This window comes from Balaenoptera borealis (assembly GCF_965194805.1).
Source record: "Balaenoptera borealis genome assembly, chromosome: 14".
Taxonomy (NCBI): domain Eukaryota; kingdom Metazoa; phylum Chordata; class Mammalia; order Artiodactyla; family Balaenopteridae; genus Balaenoptera; species Balaenoptera borealis.
In genome coordinates, this window is record NC_138875.1 from 83,478,364 (window position 1) to 83,494,359 (window position 15,996).

Sequence of the window (15,996 nt, forward strand, 5' to 3'; positions counted from 1 at the left end):
CTGGGCACGAGAGGCTTTATAGACGTTCTGGCGGGGGGGGAGCCAGACTGGAGTGAGCAGAGGAGTGAATGGAGATGCGGAAATGGATGTGGTGACTCACTTTATCAAGGGACTTGGCTACAAAGGAGAAGAGAGGAATCAAGTGGTAGAAGGAGAAGAATGTGGGGTCGAGGGAGGGTTTATTTTTAAATTGGGAAATGATGTTGAAATGCAGATGGAGAGGAGACTCGAGAGAAAAGGAGATGATGAGATAAATGAAAATTATCATCACGCTGTCATCGTCATCGATACCATCATCATCATCATCATCATTGCTGTCGTCACCAACTAGCAACCACAAGGAAAGCTTGTTCTGTTCTGGGACTGTTCTAATTGTTAGACATTTCTTCCTTACATTGAACCAAAATCTATCTCCCTGTAATTTTTCCCTTTTGATTAGAGTTCTGCCCTGTGGTCCCTTTTCTACTGGACACTTTCCAAATGTCTGCATCACAAAGCACCGAGCTGATCTCCCTGTCCTATGCGGCTGCTTCCCACTAACTATCTATTTTACATTTGGTAGTGTATATATGTTAATGTTACTCTCTCACTACGTCCCAGCCTCCCCTTCCCCCCTGTGTCCTCAAGTCCGTTCTCAACATCTGCATCTTTATTCCTGCCCTACCACTAGGTTCATCAGTACCATTTTTCTAGATTCCATATATATGCATTAGCATATAGTATTCGTTTTTCTCTTTCTGACTTACTTCACTCTGTATGACAGACTCTAGGTCCATCTACCTCACTACAAATAACTCAATTTCGTTCCTTTTTATGGCTGAGTAATATTCCATTGTATGTATGTGTCGCATCTTTTTTATCCATTCATCTGTCAATGGACATTTAGGTTGTTTCCATGTCCTGGCTATTGTAAATAGTGTTGCAATGAACATTGTGGAACATGTATCTTTTTTAATTTTCTCAGAGTATATGCCCAGTAGTGGGATGGCTGGGTCATATGGTAGTTCTATTTTTCATTTTTTAAGGAACCTCCATACTGTTCTCCATAGTGGCTGTATCAATTTACATTCCCACCAACAGTGCAGGAAGGCTCCCTTTTCTCTATACCCTCTCCAGCATTTATTGTTTCTAGATTTTAATGATGGCCATTCTGACCGGTGTGAGGTGATATCTCATTGTGGTTTTGATTTGCATTTCTCTAATGATTAGTGACGTTGAGCATCTTTTCATGTGTTTGTTGGCCATCTGTATGTCTTCTTTGGAGAAATGTCTATTTAGGTCTTCCGTCCATTTTTGGATTGGGTTGTGTTTTTTGTGATATTGAGCTGCATGAGCTACTTGTATATTTTGGAGATTAATCCTTTGTCAGCTGCTTCGTTTGCAAATATTTTCTCCCATTCTGAGGGTTGTGGTGCATGCACTCTTGCTTTGCTGGTGAAAACATGAAGTGCTTCAAGCTTTTGTGGTTTGGCAAAATGAATCAAGATAAAAAATGTGGGGCTTCCCTAGTGGCGCAGTGGTTGAGAATCTGCCTGCCAATGCAGGGGACACGGGTTTGAGCCCTGGTCTTGGAAGATCCCACATGCCACGGAGCAACTAGGCCCGTAAGCCACAACTACTGAGCCTGCGTGTCTGGAGCCTGTGCTCCGCAACAAGAGAGGCCGCGACAGTGAGAAGCCCGCGCACCGCGATGAAGAGTGGCCCCCACTTGCTGCAACTGGAGAAAGCCCTGGCACAGAAACGAAGACCCAACACAGCCAAAAATAAATAATAAATAAGTAATAAATAAATTAAAAAAAAAACTGATAAAAAAAAAGATAAAAAATGTGCACATCCTTTGACCCAGAAATTTATTTTAAAAGGTGTAAATTTACCTCAGGTGTGAAAAGATTCTTGCGTAAATATGTGCCTGGCAACATGAAAGAGGAGAGTGGAGAGGCAATGAAGCATAGTGTTTAAGAGAACAGAGTGAGGGACTTCCCTGGTGGTCCAGTGGTTAAGATCTGCGCTCCCAATGCAGGGGGCCCAGGTTCGATCCCTGGTCAGGGAACTAGATCCCACAGGCCGCAACTAAGAGCCTGCATGCCGCAGATAAAGATCCTGCATGCCGCAACGAAGATCCCGCGTACCACAATTAACACACGGCGCAGCCAAATAAATAAATGAATATTTTAAAAAACAGAGAGAGACAACAGACCGAGCCTCAGTGGTAAAAGACTGAGGGCTTCCCCCTGCCCCCAAAGATCAAGAACAAGACAAAGATGCCTGTTTTCACCACTGAAATGCCTGTTATTTGACACTGTACTGGACATTCTAGCTAGAACAATTAAGCAAGAAAAAGAAATAAAAGGCATCCAAATTGGAAAGGAAGACATAAACTGTACTTAGATGATAAGATCCTATACATGGAGAATCACAAAGAATTCACAAAAAAATGTTAAAGTTAATAAACTAATCAATCAATTTTCAAGGTACAAGATCAACACACAAAAATCAGTGTGTTTCTATACACCAACAATGAGCAATCTAAAAAAGAAATTAAGAAAACAATTCCATTTACAATAGCACACAAAAGAGCATAAGCTGTGGAGCCAGTGTTGCTACTTACTATGTGTCTTAGTTCACTGGGGCCACTGTAACAAAATGCCATAGACTGAGTAGCTTATAAACAACAGAAATTTATTTCTCATGGTTCTAGAAGCTGGAAATTCCAAGATCAATGCACCAGCAGATATGGTATCTGGTGAGAACCCACTTCCTGGTTCATAGATGGTCATCTTTTTGCTGTATCCTCACATGGCAGAAGAGGTGAAGTTTTTCTGGGGCCTCTTTTATAAGGGCACTAATCCCATTCGTAAGGGCTCCACCTTCATGACCTATTCACTTCCCAAAGGCCCCACCTCCTCATACAAACGCATAGGGGTTAGGTTTCAACTTATGAATTTTGGGGGGTCTCAAACATTCAGTCTATAGCACTATGTGAACTTGGGCACACTTTCTCTGTGCCACAGTTTTTTCCGCTATAAGGTGGGGGTAATACTATAGCTTCTTTACAGGATTATTTTTGGGGAGGTTAGGATTGAAAGAGTTAATATTTGTTATTAATATACGCTTAGAAGAGTGCTTGGCATGTAGTAAAAGCTATATCAAGATTATCAAAAACGTTTATAAGTGGGAAAAATGAACAAAATTTCCATTTAAATATCCATCAGTAAGAGACCAGCTAGCAAATTTTCACAATTCATTTCTTAGGCTGAACCGTATGAAATTGCCAATATTCTACTGTTTTGGTCTACAAAATGGGCAATTTCTTATGTTCCAACTTGAATACTAGAATACTCCGTAACTATTCAAAGTGGTTACATATCATAGATCTATCTTTATCATACATTTATCAATACTGTTGTGGAAAGAGTTAATAACATATTATTGAGTAAAAACAGCAGGTTACATAATAGCATGTAGAGCGTGGCCATGTTTGTGTGTCTAGGTGGGGGCATAAAGAGACATCTGGAAGATACTCTCAAAGTTTCAACAGTGATAACCTCTGGGAGGGAGAACGTTGGAACCTTTTCACGTTCTTTGTGCTTTTCTGTGAAACTTCCACTTTTACAACAGCAAAAGGGATTCTCTTTAAAAATGTGGCTTATAAGACCTGAACTCGGGGCTCCTACTGCTTGCTGCCTAATTAGGGCATAGGGCATTGGCTTATCACCACCCTCAAGTGGAATATTCTACTTCTCTCACCAAAGTTTTAGACAACACTAGTTTTTTGGGTTTTGTTTTCTAGATGATATAACACAACATTGGTTAATATGGGTTTAGAGTTATTTAAAATTTTGAGCCTCTAAGATAAACCTCTGCCAATCTGGGTGGTCCATGGCCTGTATTTGCATAACTGAGTTTTGGAGCTCAATGCCTTTACATGTATCCATTATATTTCCTCTAGCTGGTAAACGTTAACTAATAGGTTAGGACTCACTCTCTGCTCTCCATACAGTAGGATGCGTAGAAAGTATTGTGTTCTGTAGTAGGCGTTTTTTGAACGAGGGAGACATAGTTTGGGAAGTATGAAAAGGAAGGGTTTTCCAGGTATACTAGATGGTGGAGAAGAAGTGCAATAGTCAAAGGGTATTAGAAGGGCAGGTGATGTCTTAGCCAAGCTGTCGGTAACAAGAAACTGAACCCTCTCACTAGCTAGCTCAAGGAAAGGCAGGGCAGAGTAGAACAGGCTGAATAATGCCTCCCCGCCCTACACCAAAATCTCCATGTCCTAATCTCTGGAACTTGTGAATATGTCACCTTCTGTGGCAAAAGGAACTTTGCAGATGTGATTAAGTTCAAGGTCTCAAGATGGACAGATTATTCTTAATTATCTGAGGGGCCCCAGTGTGATCACAAGAGTCCTTATAAAGGGGAGGCAAGAGGGTCAAAATCAAAAAAAGGAGATGTGACAAGAGGAGCTGAGGTTGGAGTGATGGGGCTGTGAGCCCAGGGAGGCCAAGGCAGTCTCCAGAAGCTGGAAGAGATGTGAACAGACTCTCTAGTGGAGCTCCAGAAGGGACCAGGCCTGCCATCACCTTGATTTTAGTCCTGTAAGAATGATTTTAGGCATCTGACCCCCAAACTAAGAGAAAAAAATTTCTGTTATTTTAAGTCACTAAGTTCATGGTGGTTTGTTACAGCAGCAATGGGAAACTAATACAACCGGCATTTAACTTGCCTTGGGGATGTAGGCTCTCCTCCACTTTCTTCTCAGTGCACCTCTGGCTGCCCCTGGCCCTTTGCTGACCTCCCCCTACAGCTGAATGGATCAGGGTTGGACATAATCAGATTCTTCTCTTGGGATTTTAAATATAAGACACAGAGGATGCAGGCTCAACTTCTCCACGAGGCGCAGAGGGTCCAGGACCAACGGTTCTCTTGGGGGCCCACGAAAATATCTATTGGCCCCCGGGGTAAGTGTCAGTTAACCGGATGGAAGGGTAGTTCACTTTCAGGTCACGTCCTTTCATGCTAGTGTTACCTTTGTTCAGTGAGCTCTGTGAGGGCAAGTCAGGCTTTGCTGAGAGGCACTTCCTCCTCGTGGTGCTTTGAGGACTCTTTTACCATGGCGTACAGTCAATTCCCCCTGAGTTGCCAGCATACGTCTGTGAAAGCTGTTCTCATTGAAAACTCATGGATTGGGACTCTGAAGAAGCTCTTCATAGTGGGCACCTTGCTCTACATCTGGTGAGTCGGGTGCAGTGTGCCACTGAGGACTCCCCGGGCTGACCTCACTCTCCATCCTTCCCTCCTCTGCCCCTCTACAGCCCTCCTCTTCAGCCAGCCTGGCCTGTGAGGACCCAGGCTTCTATCACATTCATTCTCTTCCACCTTCCCAGACTCTTCAGCTTTCCTCTCCCCCATCTCTACTCATCCTACAAGGCCCGGCTGAATCCCCAGTTGCCCTGTTCGCTCCAGGGACCAGTGGTTTTGCCCTCTTCAGAAGGCAGAGAATAGTAGCTTCTTAGAGCCGAAAGGTCATAGGGATTAGGGAACCAGGCAGTAATCCCCTCATTCAGGGACTAAATCCACGGCCCAGAGAGGTGGAATGGCTTGTCTGAGTCACCAAGCAGGTCAGGAGAGAGCTGCTGGGACAGTCGTTAGAATGTTCTTTCCATAGGGCAGGATACTGCGAACTCTTTCTCTTCCTTTTTTTTTCCTTTGACGCATCTCTGAAGCATTTTAATTCTTAAAATGATATGTTCATTATTATATAAAGGCAAGTTTTCTGATTTATGAGAGGGTTGGATTCCATTAAGGCTGATCTATAACATGTTGTGCATTTGGGGATGAATATGAGAGACTGAGCTTCCCAAATGGAGGGCCAAACTGACCCAGCGTTATACTGGGAGGCTGTTGCAGCATCCAGCACAAAAGAACATTGCACATACATGTGCACATTGTGATGCTAGACTGAAATATATTGTTGAGTAAGTATTATCGTATTTGTCTATGGAATTACATTGAATAGCTCTGTCTCATATATGCTGATTGGATCTCAAATCTGGATCTCTGGCCCAACGTCTTTCTTTTTTTAAAAAATATATTTATTTATTTAGGCTGCACCAGGTCTTAACTGCGGCACGTGGGATCTTCGTTTCAGCATGTGGGATCTTTAGTTGCAGCATGCGGACTCTTAGTTGTGGCATGCAGACTCTTAGTTGCGGCATGCATGTGGGATATAGTTTCCCAACCAGGGATCAAACCCAGGCCCCCTGCATTGGGAGCGTGGAGTCTTTTTTTTTTTTTTATGAATTTATTTTTATTTAATTTTGGCTACGTTGGATCTTTGTTGCTGAGTGCAGGCTTTCTCTAGTTGCAGCAAGCGGGGGCTACTCTTTGTTGTGGTGTGCGGGCTTCTCATCGCGGTGGCTTCTCTTGTTGCGGAGCACGGGCTCTAGGCGTGCGGGCTTCAGTAGTTGTGGCTCGCGGGCTCTAGAGCACAGGCTCAGTAATTGTGGCGCATGGGCTTATTTGCTCCGTGGCATGTGGGATCTTCCCGGACCAGGGCTTGAACCCGTGTCCCCTGCATTGACAGGTGGATTCTTACCCACTGCACCACCAGGGAAGGCCCACCCAACGTCTTTCTTGATGAGCTTTCTTTTTTGATGAATGTTATAGAAATACGAAAATATATCGAGAATAATAAACACTCAGGTAGGACCATCCAACTTAATTACTAACCCAGTTTTTGCTCCCTGAAAACCTAGCCTTTATCTCATTCTCTTTCCTCTTCCCTTATAAATATGCCCCCTGAATTTGGTGTTTGTCATTCTATGTTTGTTTTAATATTTCTACAATGTATGTCTATATCTATAAAAAATATTTTTTCCTTTTTTAATTTAATTTAATTTATTTTTTATACAGCAGGTCCTTATTAGTCATCCATTTTATACACATCAGTGTATACATGTGAATCCCAATCCCCAGTTCATCACACCAACCCCCCACCCACCGCTGCTTTCCCCCCTTGGGATCCATACGTTTTCTTCTCTACTTCTGTGTCTCAATTTCTGCCCTGAAAAATGGTTCATCTGTACCATTTTCTAGGTTCCACATATATGCGTTAATATATGTTATTTGTTTTTCTCTTTCTGACTTACTTCACTCTGTATGACAGTCTCTAGATCCATCCACGTCTCAACAAATGACTCAATTTCGTTCCTTTTTATGGCTGAGTAATATTCCATTGTATATATGTGCCACATCTTCTTTATCCATTCATCTGTCGATGGACATTTAGGTTGCTTCCATGTCCTGGCTATTGTAAATAGAGCTGCAATGAACATTTTGGTACATGACTCTTTTTGAACTATGGTTTTCTCAGGGTATATGCCCAGTAGTGGGATTGCTGGATCGTATGGTAGTTCTATTTGTAGTTTTTTAAGGAACCTCCATACTGTTCTCCATAGTGGCTGTATCAATTTACATTCCCACCAACAGTGCAAGAGAGTTCCCTTTCCTCCACACCCTCTCCAGCATTTATTGTTTCTAGATTTTTTGATGATGGCCATTCTGACCGGTGTGAGATGATATCTCATTGTAGTTTTGATTTGCATTTCTCTAATGATTAGTGATGTTGAGCATTCTTTCATGTGTCTGTAGGCCATCTGTATATCTTCTTTGGAGAAATGTCTATTTAGGTCTTCTGCCCATTTTTGGATTGGGTTGTTCGTTTTTTTGTTATTGAGCTGCATGAGCTGCTTGTAAATCTTGGAGATTAATCCTTTGTCAGTTGCTTCATTTGCAAATATTTTCTCCCATTCTGAGGGTTGTCTTTTGGTCTTGTTTATGGTTTCCTTTGCTGTGCAAAAGCTTTTAAGTTTCATTAGGTCCCATTTGTTTATTTGTGTTCTTATTTCCATTTCTCTGGGAGCTGGGTCAAAAAGAATCTTGCTGTGATGTATGTCATAGAGTGTTCTGCCTATGTTTTCCTCTAAGAGTTTGATAGTGTCTGGTCTTACACTTAGGTCTTTAATCCATTTTGAGTTTATTTTTGTGCATGGTGTCAGGGAGTGTTCTAATTTCATACTTTTACATGTATCTGTCCAATTTTCCCAGCACCACTTATTGAAGAGGCTGTCTTTTCTCCACTGTATATGCTTGCCTCCTTTATCAAAGATAAGGTGACCATATGTGCGTGGGTTTATCTCTGGGCTTTCTATCCTGTTCCATTGATCAATATTTCTGTTTTTGTGCCAGTACCAAACTGTCTTGATTACTGTAGCTTTGTAATATAGTCTGAAGTCAGGGAGCCTGATTCCTCCAGCTCCATTTTTCGTTCTCAAGATTGCTTTGGCTATTCGGGGTCTTTTGTGTTTCCATACAAATTGTGAAATTTTTTGTTCTAGTTCTGTGAAAAATGCCAGTGGTAGTTTGATAGGGATTGCATTGAATCTGTAGATTGCTTTGGGTAGTAGAGTCATTTTCACAATGTTGATTCTTCCAATCCAGGAACATGGTATATCTTTCCATCTATTTGTATCATCTTTAATTTCTTTCATCAGTGTCTTATAATTTTCTGCATACAGGTCTTTTGTCTCCTTAGGTAGGTTTATTCCTAGATATTTTATTCTTTTTGTTGCAATGGTAAATGGGAGTGTTTTCTTAATTTCACTTTCAGATTTTTCATCATTAGTGTATAGAAATGCAAGAGATTTCTGTGCATTAATTTTGTATCCTGCTACTTTACCAAATTCATTGATTAGCTCTAGGAGTTTTCTGGTAGCATCTTTAGGATTCTCTATGTATAGTATCATGTCATCTGCAAACAGTGACAGCTTTACTTCTTTTCCGATTTGGATTCCTTTTATTTCTTTTTCTTCTCTGATTGCTGTGGCTAACACTTCCAAAACTATGTTGAATAATAGTGGTGAGAGTGGGCAACCTTGTCTTTTTCCTGATCTTAGTGGAAATGGTTTCAGTTTTTCACCATTGAGGACGATGTTGGCTGTGGGTTTGTCATATATGGCCTTTATTATGTTGAGGTAAGTTCCTTCTATGCCTACTTTCTGGAGGGTTTTTTATCATAAATGGGTGTTGAATTTTGTCGAAAGCTTTTTCTGCATCTATTGAGATGATCATATGGTTTTTATTCTTCAATTTGTTAATATGGTGTATCACATGGATTGATTTGCGTATATTGAAGAATCCTTGCATCCCTGGGATAAATCCCACTTGATCGTGGTGTATGATCCTTTTAATGTGTTGTTGGATTCTGTTTGCTAGGATTTTGTTGAGGATTTTTGCATCTATATTCATCAGTGGTATTGGTCTGTAATTTTCTTTTTTTGTAGTGTCTTTGTCTGGTTTTGGTATCAGGGTGATGGTGGCCTCATAGAATGAGTTTGGGAGTGTTCCTTCCTCTGCAATTTTTTGGAAGAGTTTGAGAAGGATAGCTGTTAGCTCTTCTCTAAATGTTTGATAGAATTCACCTGTGAAGCCATCTGGTCCTGGACTTTTGTTTGTTGGAAGATGTTTAATCACAGTTTCAATTTCATTACTTGTGATTGGTCTGTTCATATTTTCTGTTTCTTCCTGGTTCAGTCTTGGAAGGTTATACCTTTCTAAGAATTTGTCCATTTCTTCCAGGTTGTCCATTTTATTGGCATAAAGTTGCTTGTAGTAGTCTCTTAGGATGCTTTGTATTTCTGCAGTGTCTGTTGTAACTTCTCCTTTTTCATTTCTGATTTTATTGATTTGAGTCCTCTCCCTCTTTTTCTTGATGAGTCTGGCTAATGGCTTATCAATTTTGTTTATCTTCTCAAAGAACCAGCTTTTAGTTTTATTGATATTTGCTATTGTTTTCTTTGTTTCTATTTCATTTATTTCTGCTCTGATCGTTATGATTTCTTTCCTTCTGCTAACTTTGGGTTTTGTTTGTTCTTCTTTCTCTAGTTCCTTTAGGTGTAAGGTTAGATTGTTTACTTGAGATTTTTCTTGTTTCTTTAGGTAGGCTTGTATAGCTATAAACTTCCCTCTTAGAACTGCTTTTGCTGCATCCCATAGATTTTGGGTCGTCGTGTTTTCATTGTCATTTGTCTCTAGGTATTTTTTGACTTCCTCTTTGATTTCTTCAGTGATCTCTTGGTTATTTAGTAATGTATTGTTTAGCCTCCATGTGTCTCTGTTTTTTACGTTTTTTTCCCTGTAATTCATTTCTAATCTCATAGCGTTGTGGTCAGAAAAGATGCTTGATATGATTTCAATTTTCTTAAATTTACTGAGGCTTGATTTGTGACCCAAGATGTGATCTATCCTGGAGAATGTTCCGTGCACACTTGAGAAGAACGTGTAATCTGCTGTTTTGGGATGGAATGTCCTATAAATATCAATTAAATCTATCTGGTCTATTGTGTCATTTAAAGCTTCTGTTTCCTTATTTATTTTCATTTTGGATGATCTGTCCATTGGTGTAAGTGAGGTGTTAAAGTCCCCCACTATTACTGTGTTACTGTCGATTTCCTCTTTTAGAGCTGTTAGCAGTTGCCTTATGTATTGAGGTGCTCCTATGTTGGGTGCATATATATTTATAATTGTTCTATCTTCTTCTTGGATTGATCCCTTGATCATTATGTAGTGTCCTTCCTTGTCTCTTGTAACATTCTTTATTTTAAAGTCTATTTTATCTGATATGAGTATAGCTATGCCAGCTTTCTTTTGATTTCCATTTGCATGGAATATCTTTTTCCATCCCCTCACTTTCAGTCTGTATGTGTCCCTAGGTCTAAAGTGGGTCTCTTGTAGACAGCATATATATGGGTCTTGTTTTTGTATCCATTCAGCAAGCCTGTGTCTTTTGGTTGGAGCATTTAATCCATTCACGTTTAAGGTAATTATCGATATGTATGTTCCTATGAGCGTTTTCTTAATTGTTTTGGGTTTGTTTTTGTAGGTCCTTTTCTTCTCTTGTGTTTCCCACTTAGAGAAGTTCCTTTAGCATTTGTTGTAGAGCTGGTTTGGTGGTGCTGAATTCTCTTAGCTTTTGCTTGTCTGTAAAGCTTTTGATTTCTCCATCAAATCTGAATGAGATCCTTGCTGGTTAGAGTAATCTTGGTTGTAGGTTCTTCCCTTTCATCACTTTAAGTATATCATGCCACTCCCTTCTGGCTTGTAGAGTTTCTGCTGAGAAATCAGCTGTTAACCTTAGGGGAGTTCCCTTGTATGTTATTTGTCGTTTTTCCCTTGCTGCTTTTAATAATTTTTCTTTGTCTTTAATTTTTGCCAATTTGATTACTATGTGTCTTGGCGTGTTTCTCCTTGGGTTCATCCTGTATGGGAGTCTCTGCGCTTCCTGGACTTGGGTGACTATTTCCTTTCCCATGTTAGGGAACTTTTCGACTATAATCTCTTCAAATATTTTCTCAGGTCCTTTCTCTCTCTATTCTCCTTCTGGGACCCCTATAATGTGAATGTTGTTGCGTTTAATGTTGTCCCAGAGTTCTCTTAGGCTGTCTTCATTTCTTTTCATTCTTTTTTCTTTATTCTGTTCCACAGCAGTGAATTCCACCATTCTGTCTTCCAGGTCACTTATCTGTTCTTCTGCCTCGGTTATTCTGCTATTGATTCCTTCTAGTGTAGTTTTCATTTCAGTTATTGTATTGTTCATCTCTGTTTGTTTGTTCTTTAATTCTTCTAGGTCTTTGTTAAACATTTCTTGCATCTTCTCGATCTTTGCCTCCATTCTTTTTCCGAGGTCCTGGATCATCTTCACTATCATTATTCTGAATTCTTTTTCTGGAAGATTGCCTATGTCCACTTCATTTAGTTGTTTTTCTGGGGTTTTATCTTGTTCCTTCATCTGGTACATAGCCCTCTGCCTTTTCATCTTGTCTATCTTTCTGTGAATGTGGTTTTTGTTCCACAGGCTGCAGTATTGTAGTTCTTGCTTCTGCTGTCTGCCCTCTGGTGGATGAGGCTATCTAAGAGGATTGTGGAAGTTTCCTGTTTTCCTTTTTTAATTGAGGTGAAATTCATAGAACATAAAAATGAACGATTTTAAAGTGAACAAGTCAGTGGCATTTAGTGCCTTCACAATGTTGTGCAACCACCACCTCTATCTAGTTCCAAAACATTTTTATCACCCAAAATGCAAACCTCATTATGCAGTTACTTCCAATTTACCCCTTCCCCCAGCCCCTGGCAGCCATCAATTCACTCTCTGTCTCAATGGATTTACCTATTCTGGACATTTCATATAAGTGGAATCATACACTAAGTGGCCTTTTGTGTCTGTCTTCTTTCACTTGGCACAATGTTTTTTGAGGTTCCTCCACAGTATAGCATGTGCATCCTTTCATTCTTTTTTGTGGGTAGATAATATTCCATTGTTTGGATAGACCACATTTTGTTTATCCATTCATCTTTTAATGAACATTTTGATTGTTTCCACCTTTTGACTATTGTGAATAGTGCTGCTATGAATATGTGTGGACAGGTATTTGTTTAAGTACATAATGTTTTTTGAATTTCTTTAAACTTTATCTCATTCTGTGGCATGCTTTGTTTACTCACTATTATGTTATTTCCATATTGATACAAGCAGCTCTCCATTCATTTTCACTGTTGCAGAACATCCCATTGGATGAATCCAACAATTTATTCACCCAGTCAATGTTCAAGGACATTTAGGTTATTTCCAGTTTTCCCTATTACAAATAGTACAGCTTTATACTTTCTTGTATATGACCCCTTGGGCACATGTTTGAGGGTTTCTCTGGGGCATATACCTAAGAGTGGAATTGTTGGGGCATGGGGAATGCACTTCAAATATACAGTACTTCATATTGCCAAATGTGACCTGTCTTTCCATGAGTGTCCCAGGGGTCCTCAACCCTGGCAGTGCATTAGAATTAACTTTAGAAAAATATATAGGTACCTGGATAACTCTCCAGACCTTCTGAATCAGAATTTCCAGGGATAAGACTGGGGAGCTGAAATTTTGAAAGCTCCCTAAGTAATTATACTGTACAACCAAGGTTGAGAACAGCTGGGACCAAGCCTTGGCCCACTGTGTCTTGGTTTCCCAAGGTCAGCTCATAGAGGGCAACCATTGGCTTAGACTTCCTAATATCATTCAGACATCAGAGGCTGAGCAGAGGGAAGAGACCAAAATAGGTACCTGCCAAATGAATAAACAAAGCATTTAAAATAAACTCTTAAGGGACTTTCCTGCCAGTCCAGTGGTTAAGACTCCACGCTTCCACTGCATGGGGGTGTGGGTTCGATCCCTGGTCAGGGAACTAGGATCCCATGTGCCATGCGGCATGGCCAAAAAAACCAAAAATAAAAAATAAAATAAACTCAATTATTCAGGGCAATGGGAGATGGGGAAACAGATAAATGGGGATGGAATCTACCATTTTTAGTTATCAATTCCACTTTCTCCCTCTCTTCCCCCACCATATAATTTAGGTTCATATTCTAAAGAAGATTTTAATAGCTAATGAATGGATCAAAAGGCAGGAAACCAGAGGCAGAGCCACATCATGCATGAACAAGTAGAGTACATGGTTAAGACGTCTGGCTCTGGGCTATAAGGTAGACCAATCAAGGACCTCAGTCCTGCCACTGACTACCTGTGTGACCTTGGGCAAGTTCCTTCACCTCTCTGAGCCCATTCCCTCATCTACAAAAGGGTGATGATTACAGTAACTATCTCCTATTGCTGTTGTGAGCATTAAAGGAGATGATGCATACAGAGCACGTGGCATGTACTAAGTGCTCAATAAAGGGTAGCTGCTATTATCAATATTATTTATAAATCAGGTGGTTGTTTCTGGAAAACAGGAGGCTGACCTGCTGGACACACCATTAAAAAGATGCTAATGTGTTACTGAGCCCCAAAACAAAGCTGGTGGACCACCCTGGGGTGGACTTTGGTATTTGAGAAGGCAACCTATAAATTAGGGTGTATATTAGGCAATATTAGAGGTTGGTATTGGGACCAATAGTTTCTATGTAGTGAAAGCTCACTATGCGCCAGATATAGTGCTAAGGAGTTTGCATGCATATCTCGTTGCATCCTCATAACAACCCTATGATGTAGGTATGACTATTCTTCCCATTTTACAGGTAAGGAAAATGAGTCACAGAGAAGGCAAGTCACTTGCCCAAAGTCACCCAGCAAAGCTAGGATTTTAATGGAGGTGACTTTTGGAACCTGCATCCAAAACCACTGCACTGTGCCTCCCTTGAGAAAACCATTGATGCTTTTCTGTGTCTGCCATTTAGCTTTGCTTTGGTGAATGACAAGCGGTACCAATGGAAAGAACCTGTTATCAGTTCTGTGCATGCCAAGGTGAAAGGGGTGGCAGAGGTGAAAAAGGAGATTATGGAGAACGGAGTGAAGAAGGTAGTGTGGAATGTCTTCGACACGGCAGATTACACTGTCCCCTTGCAGGTGAGCACTTATCAGCATCCTCCCAGGACTCGTCCCTGGTCACTGTCCTCAGGTCCTCGCACCCCTCCCTGGGACCTAGAGCTTCACTCCAGAAAAACATTGGCCCCATTTTAAAAGCTCTGTGAAAATCCCAACTGAGAAAACCTAAAAATTGCAAAATTGGGTCAGATCCAGCAACTCGAAGGAGATGATTCTTTGCTTTATCAAGTCCTACAGGGTTTCTCAAAATAGCAGTGTGTCCTGGTGCATTGAAAACATGATTTGATTCACTCACACCTGATTTATACACAGTTCTTCAGAAGCAGGGCCATCAAGTCAGTAAACTTTGCCTAGATCCAGAAAGGTAAAGAACTTTCTGCCTAGAGGGGACCAGCCCTTCTACATTGTTTGTGTGACATTTTATCAACAAAAATGTCTCCAGGAAAACACTCTTGGGTACAGTTTTGCACAAGGGAAAGGAAGGGTGTGGCCCACAGAGAAAGGCATGAGATTGTCTCAATTTGCAAGAAGAGAAAATGAAAGTAGAATTCTCAGAAGGGAGAAACTGAAGTGGGGTTGAGAACAAAAAAGAACAGATGGGGGGCGGGAGGGACAAAAGGGCACGTTGGCAGCCCTTGGGAGCTGGAAAGCTTTTCGAAACCATAAAAGCCAAGCTGCTATCCGTTTTTGTCTCTAACAGTGGGTCATTAAAACCTCCAGCTATTTCCCAGGTGGTGGGATGCCCTACTGCCCTTTCATTAAAGTCCTGGATAATCTGAACAGTGCTCTGATGAAGGTGACACCTCCACCTCCGCCTCCCCAGGTCTCTTGAATTTCAACTTAATGGGATTTTATTGTGTCCAAAAAATGAAAAGGCTGCTTTTGAGGCTGGAATGGAAAACCAATGCTCAATCAATTTGAACTGTTCCTCTGCTCTCCCTCGACTCAGCAGGGCGGCTCATCCAGCTTTGATATTAAGCCCTCAGGGTTGTCGAGTTGCTTCCAGACCCTGATTTCTAGACTGAAACTTAGAAGAGTGGAAAGGTTCACCCCCAGGCACTTAGCCAGCTGGATTACTATGATTAAGTAGTTCTGTTCTCAACGGCTTTACATTTGCCTTCTCTCCTTTTTCTCCACAGGGGAACTCCTTTTTTGTGATGACAAACTTTCTCAAGATAGAAGGCCAAGAGCAAGGGTTGTGTCCCGAGGTAAGGTGTGATGGGTCATAAGAGTTCCTGGAGGAGACACAGGTCAGAGGAAATGGAAATTGACACCAGGCGTGTTTTGGAGCCTGCAAATATTTACTGAGCCTCTGCTTGCTACAAAGCAGGGGTATAGATCTGGGCTGGGTGGAAAGGGTGAGAAGATGTTGTAGTTCTCCCTCTGTAACCACCAGGTCTTGGTCTGTCCCCCTGGGTCTCCAGCTCCAGCACTAGGAGCCTGTGCAGCTCAAGGCCTGCTTTCTCCATCGCTCACTCCCTGTGCAGTTCATGACAACAGGGATCCTTGGCCTTTGCACAGCACCTCATGTTTCAGTGGAGCCTCACTTCAACTTTAGGGGGGTAACAGCA

General features: G+C 41.2%; 2 protein-coding genes across 5 annotated transcripts in view; one reads left to right on the plus strand and one right to left on the minus strand.

Annotated features, from left to right (window-relative positions):
• IFT81 (intraflagellar transport 81) overlaps positions 1-15,996 on the minus strand; it is a 201,694-nt gene that overhangs the window by 126,577 nt on the left and 59,121 nt on the right. The window lies entirely within an intron of this gene.
• The window catches only part of P2RX7 (purinergic receptor P2X 7), a 54,558-nt gene that overhangs the window by 6,821 nt on the left and 31,741 nt on the right, over positions 1-15,996 (plus strand). For 3 of the 4 annotated variants that reach the window (XR_014234529.1, XM_082355942.1, XM_082355944.1), the window contains exons 2-3: positions 14,278-14,446; positions 15,565-15,633. Coding sequence is in view for 3 of the 4 variants with exons in the window: in XM_082355942.1 (XP_082212068.1) it covers positions 14,278-14,446; positions 15,565-15,633 (238 nt within the window). In the remaining variant the exon portion in view is untranslated. The remainder of the gene's footprint in view (positions 1-14,277; positions 14,447-15,564; positions 15,634-15,996) is intronic. The other variant, XM_082355943.1, reaches the window with a different exon arrangement.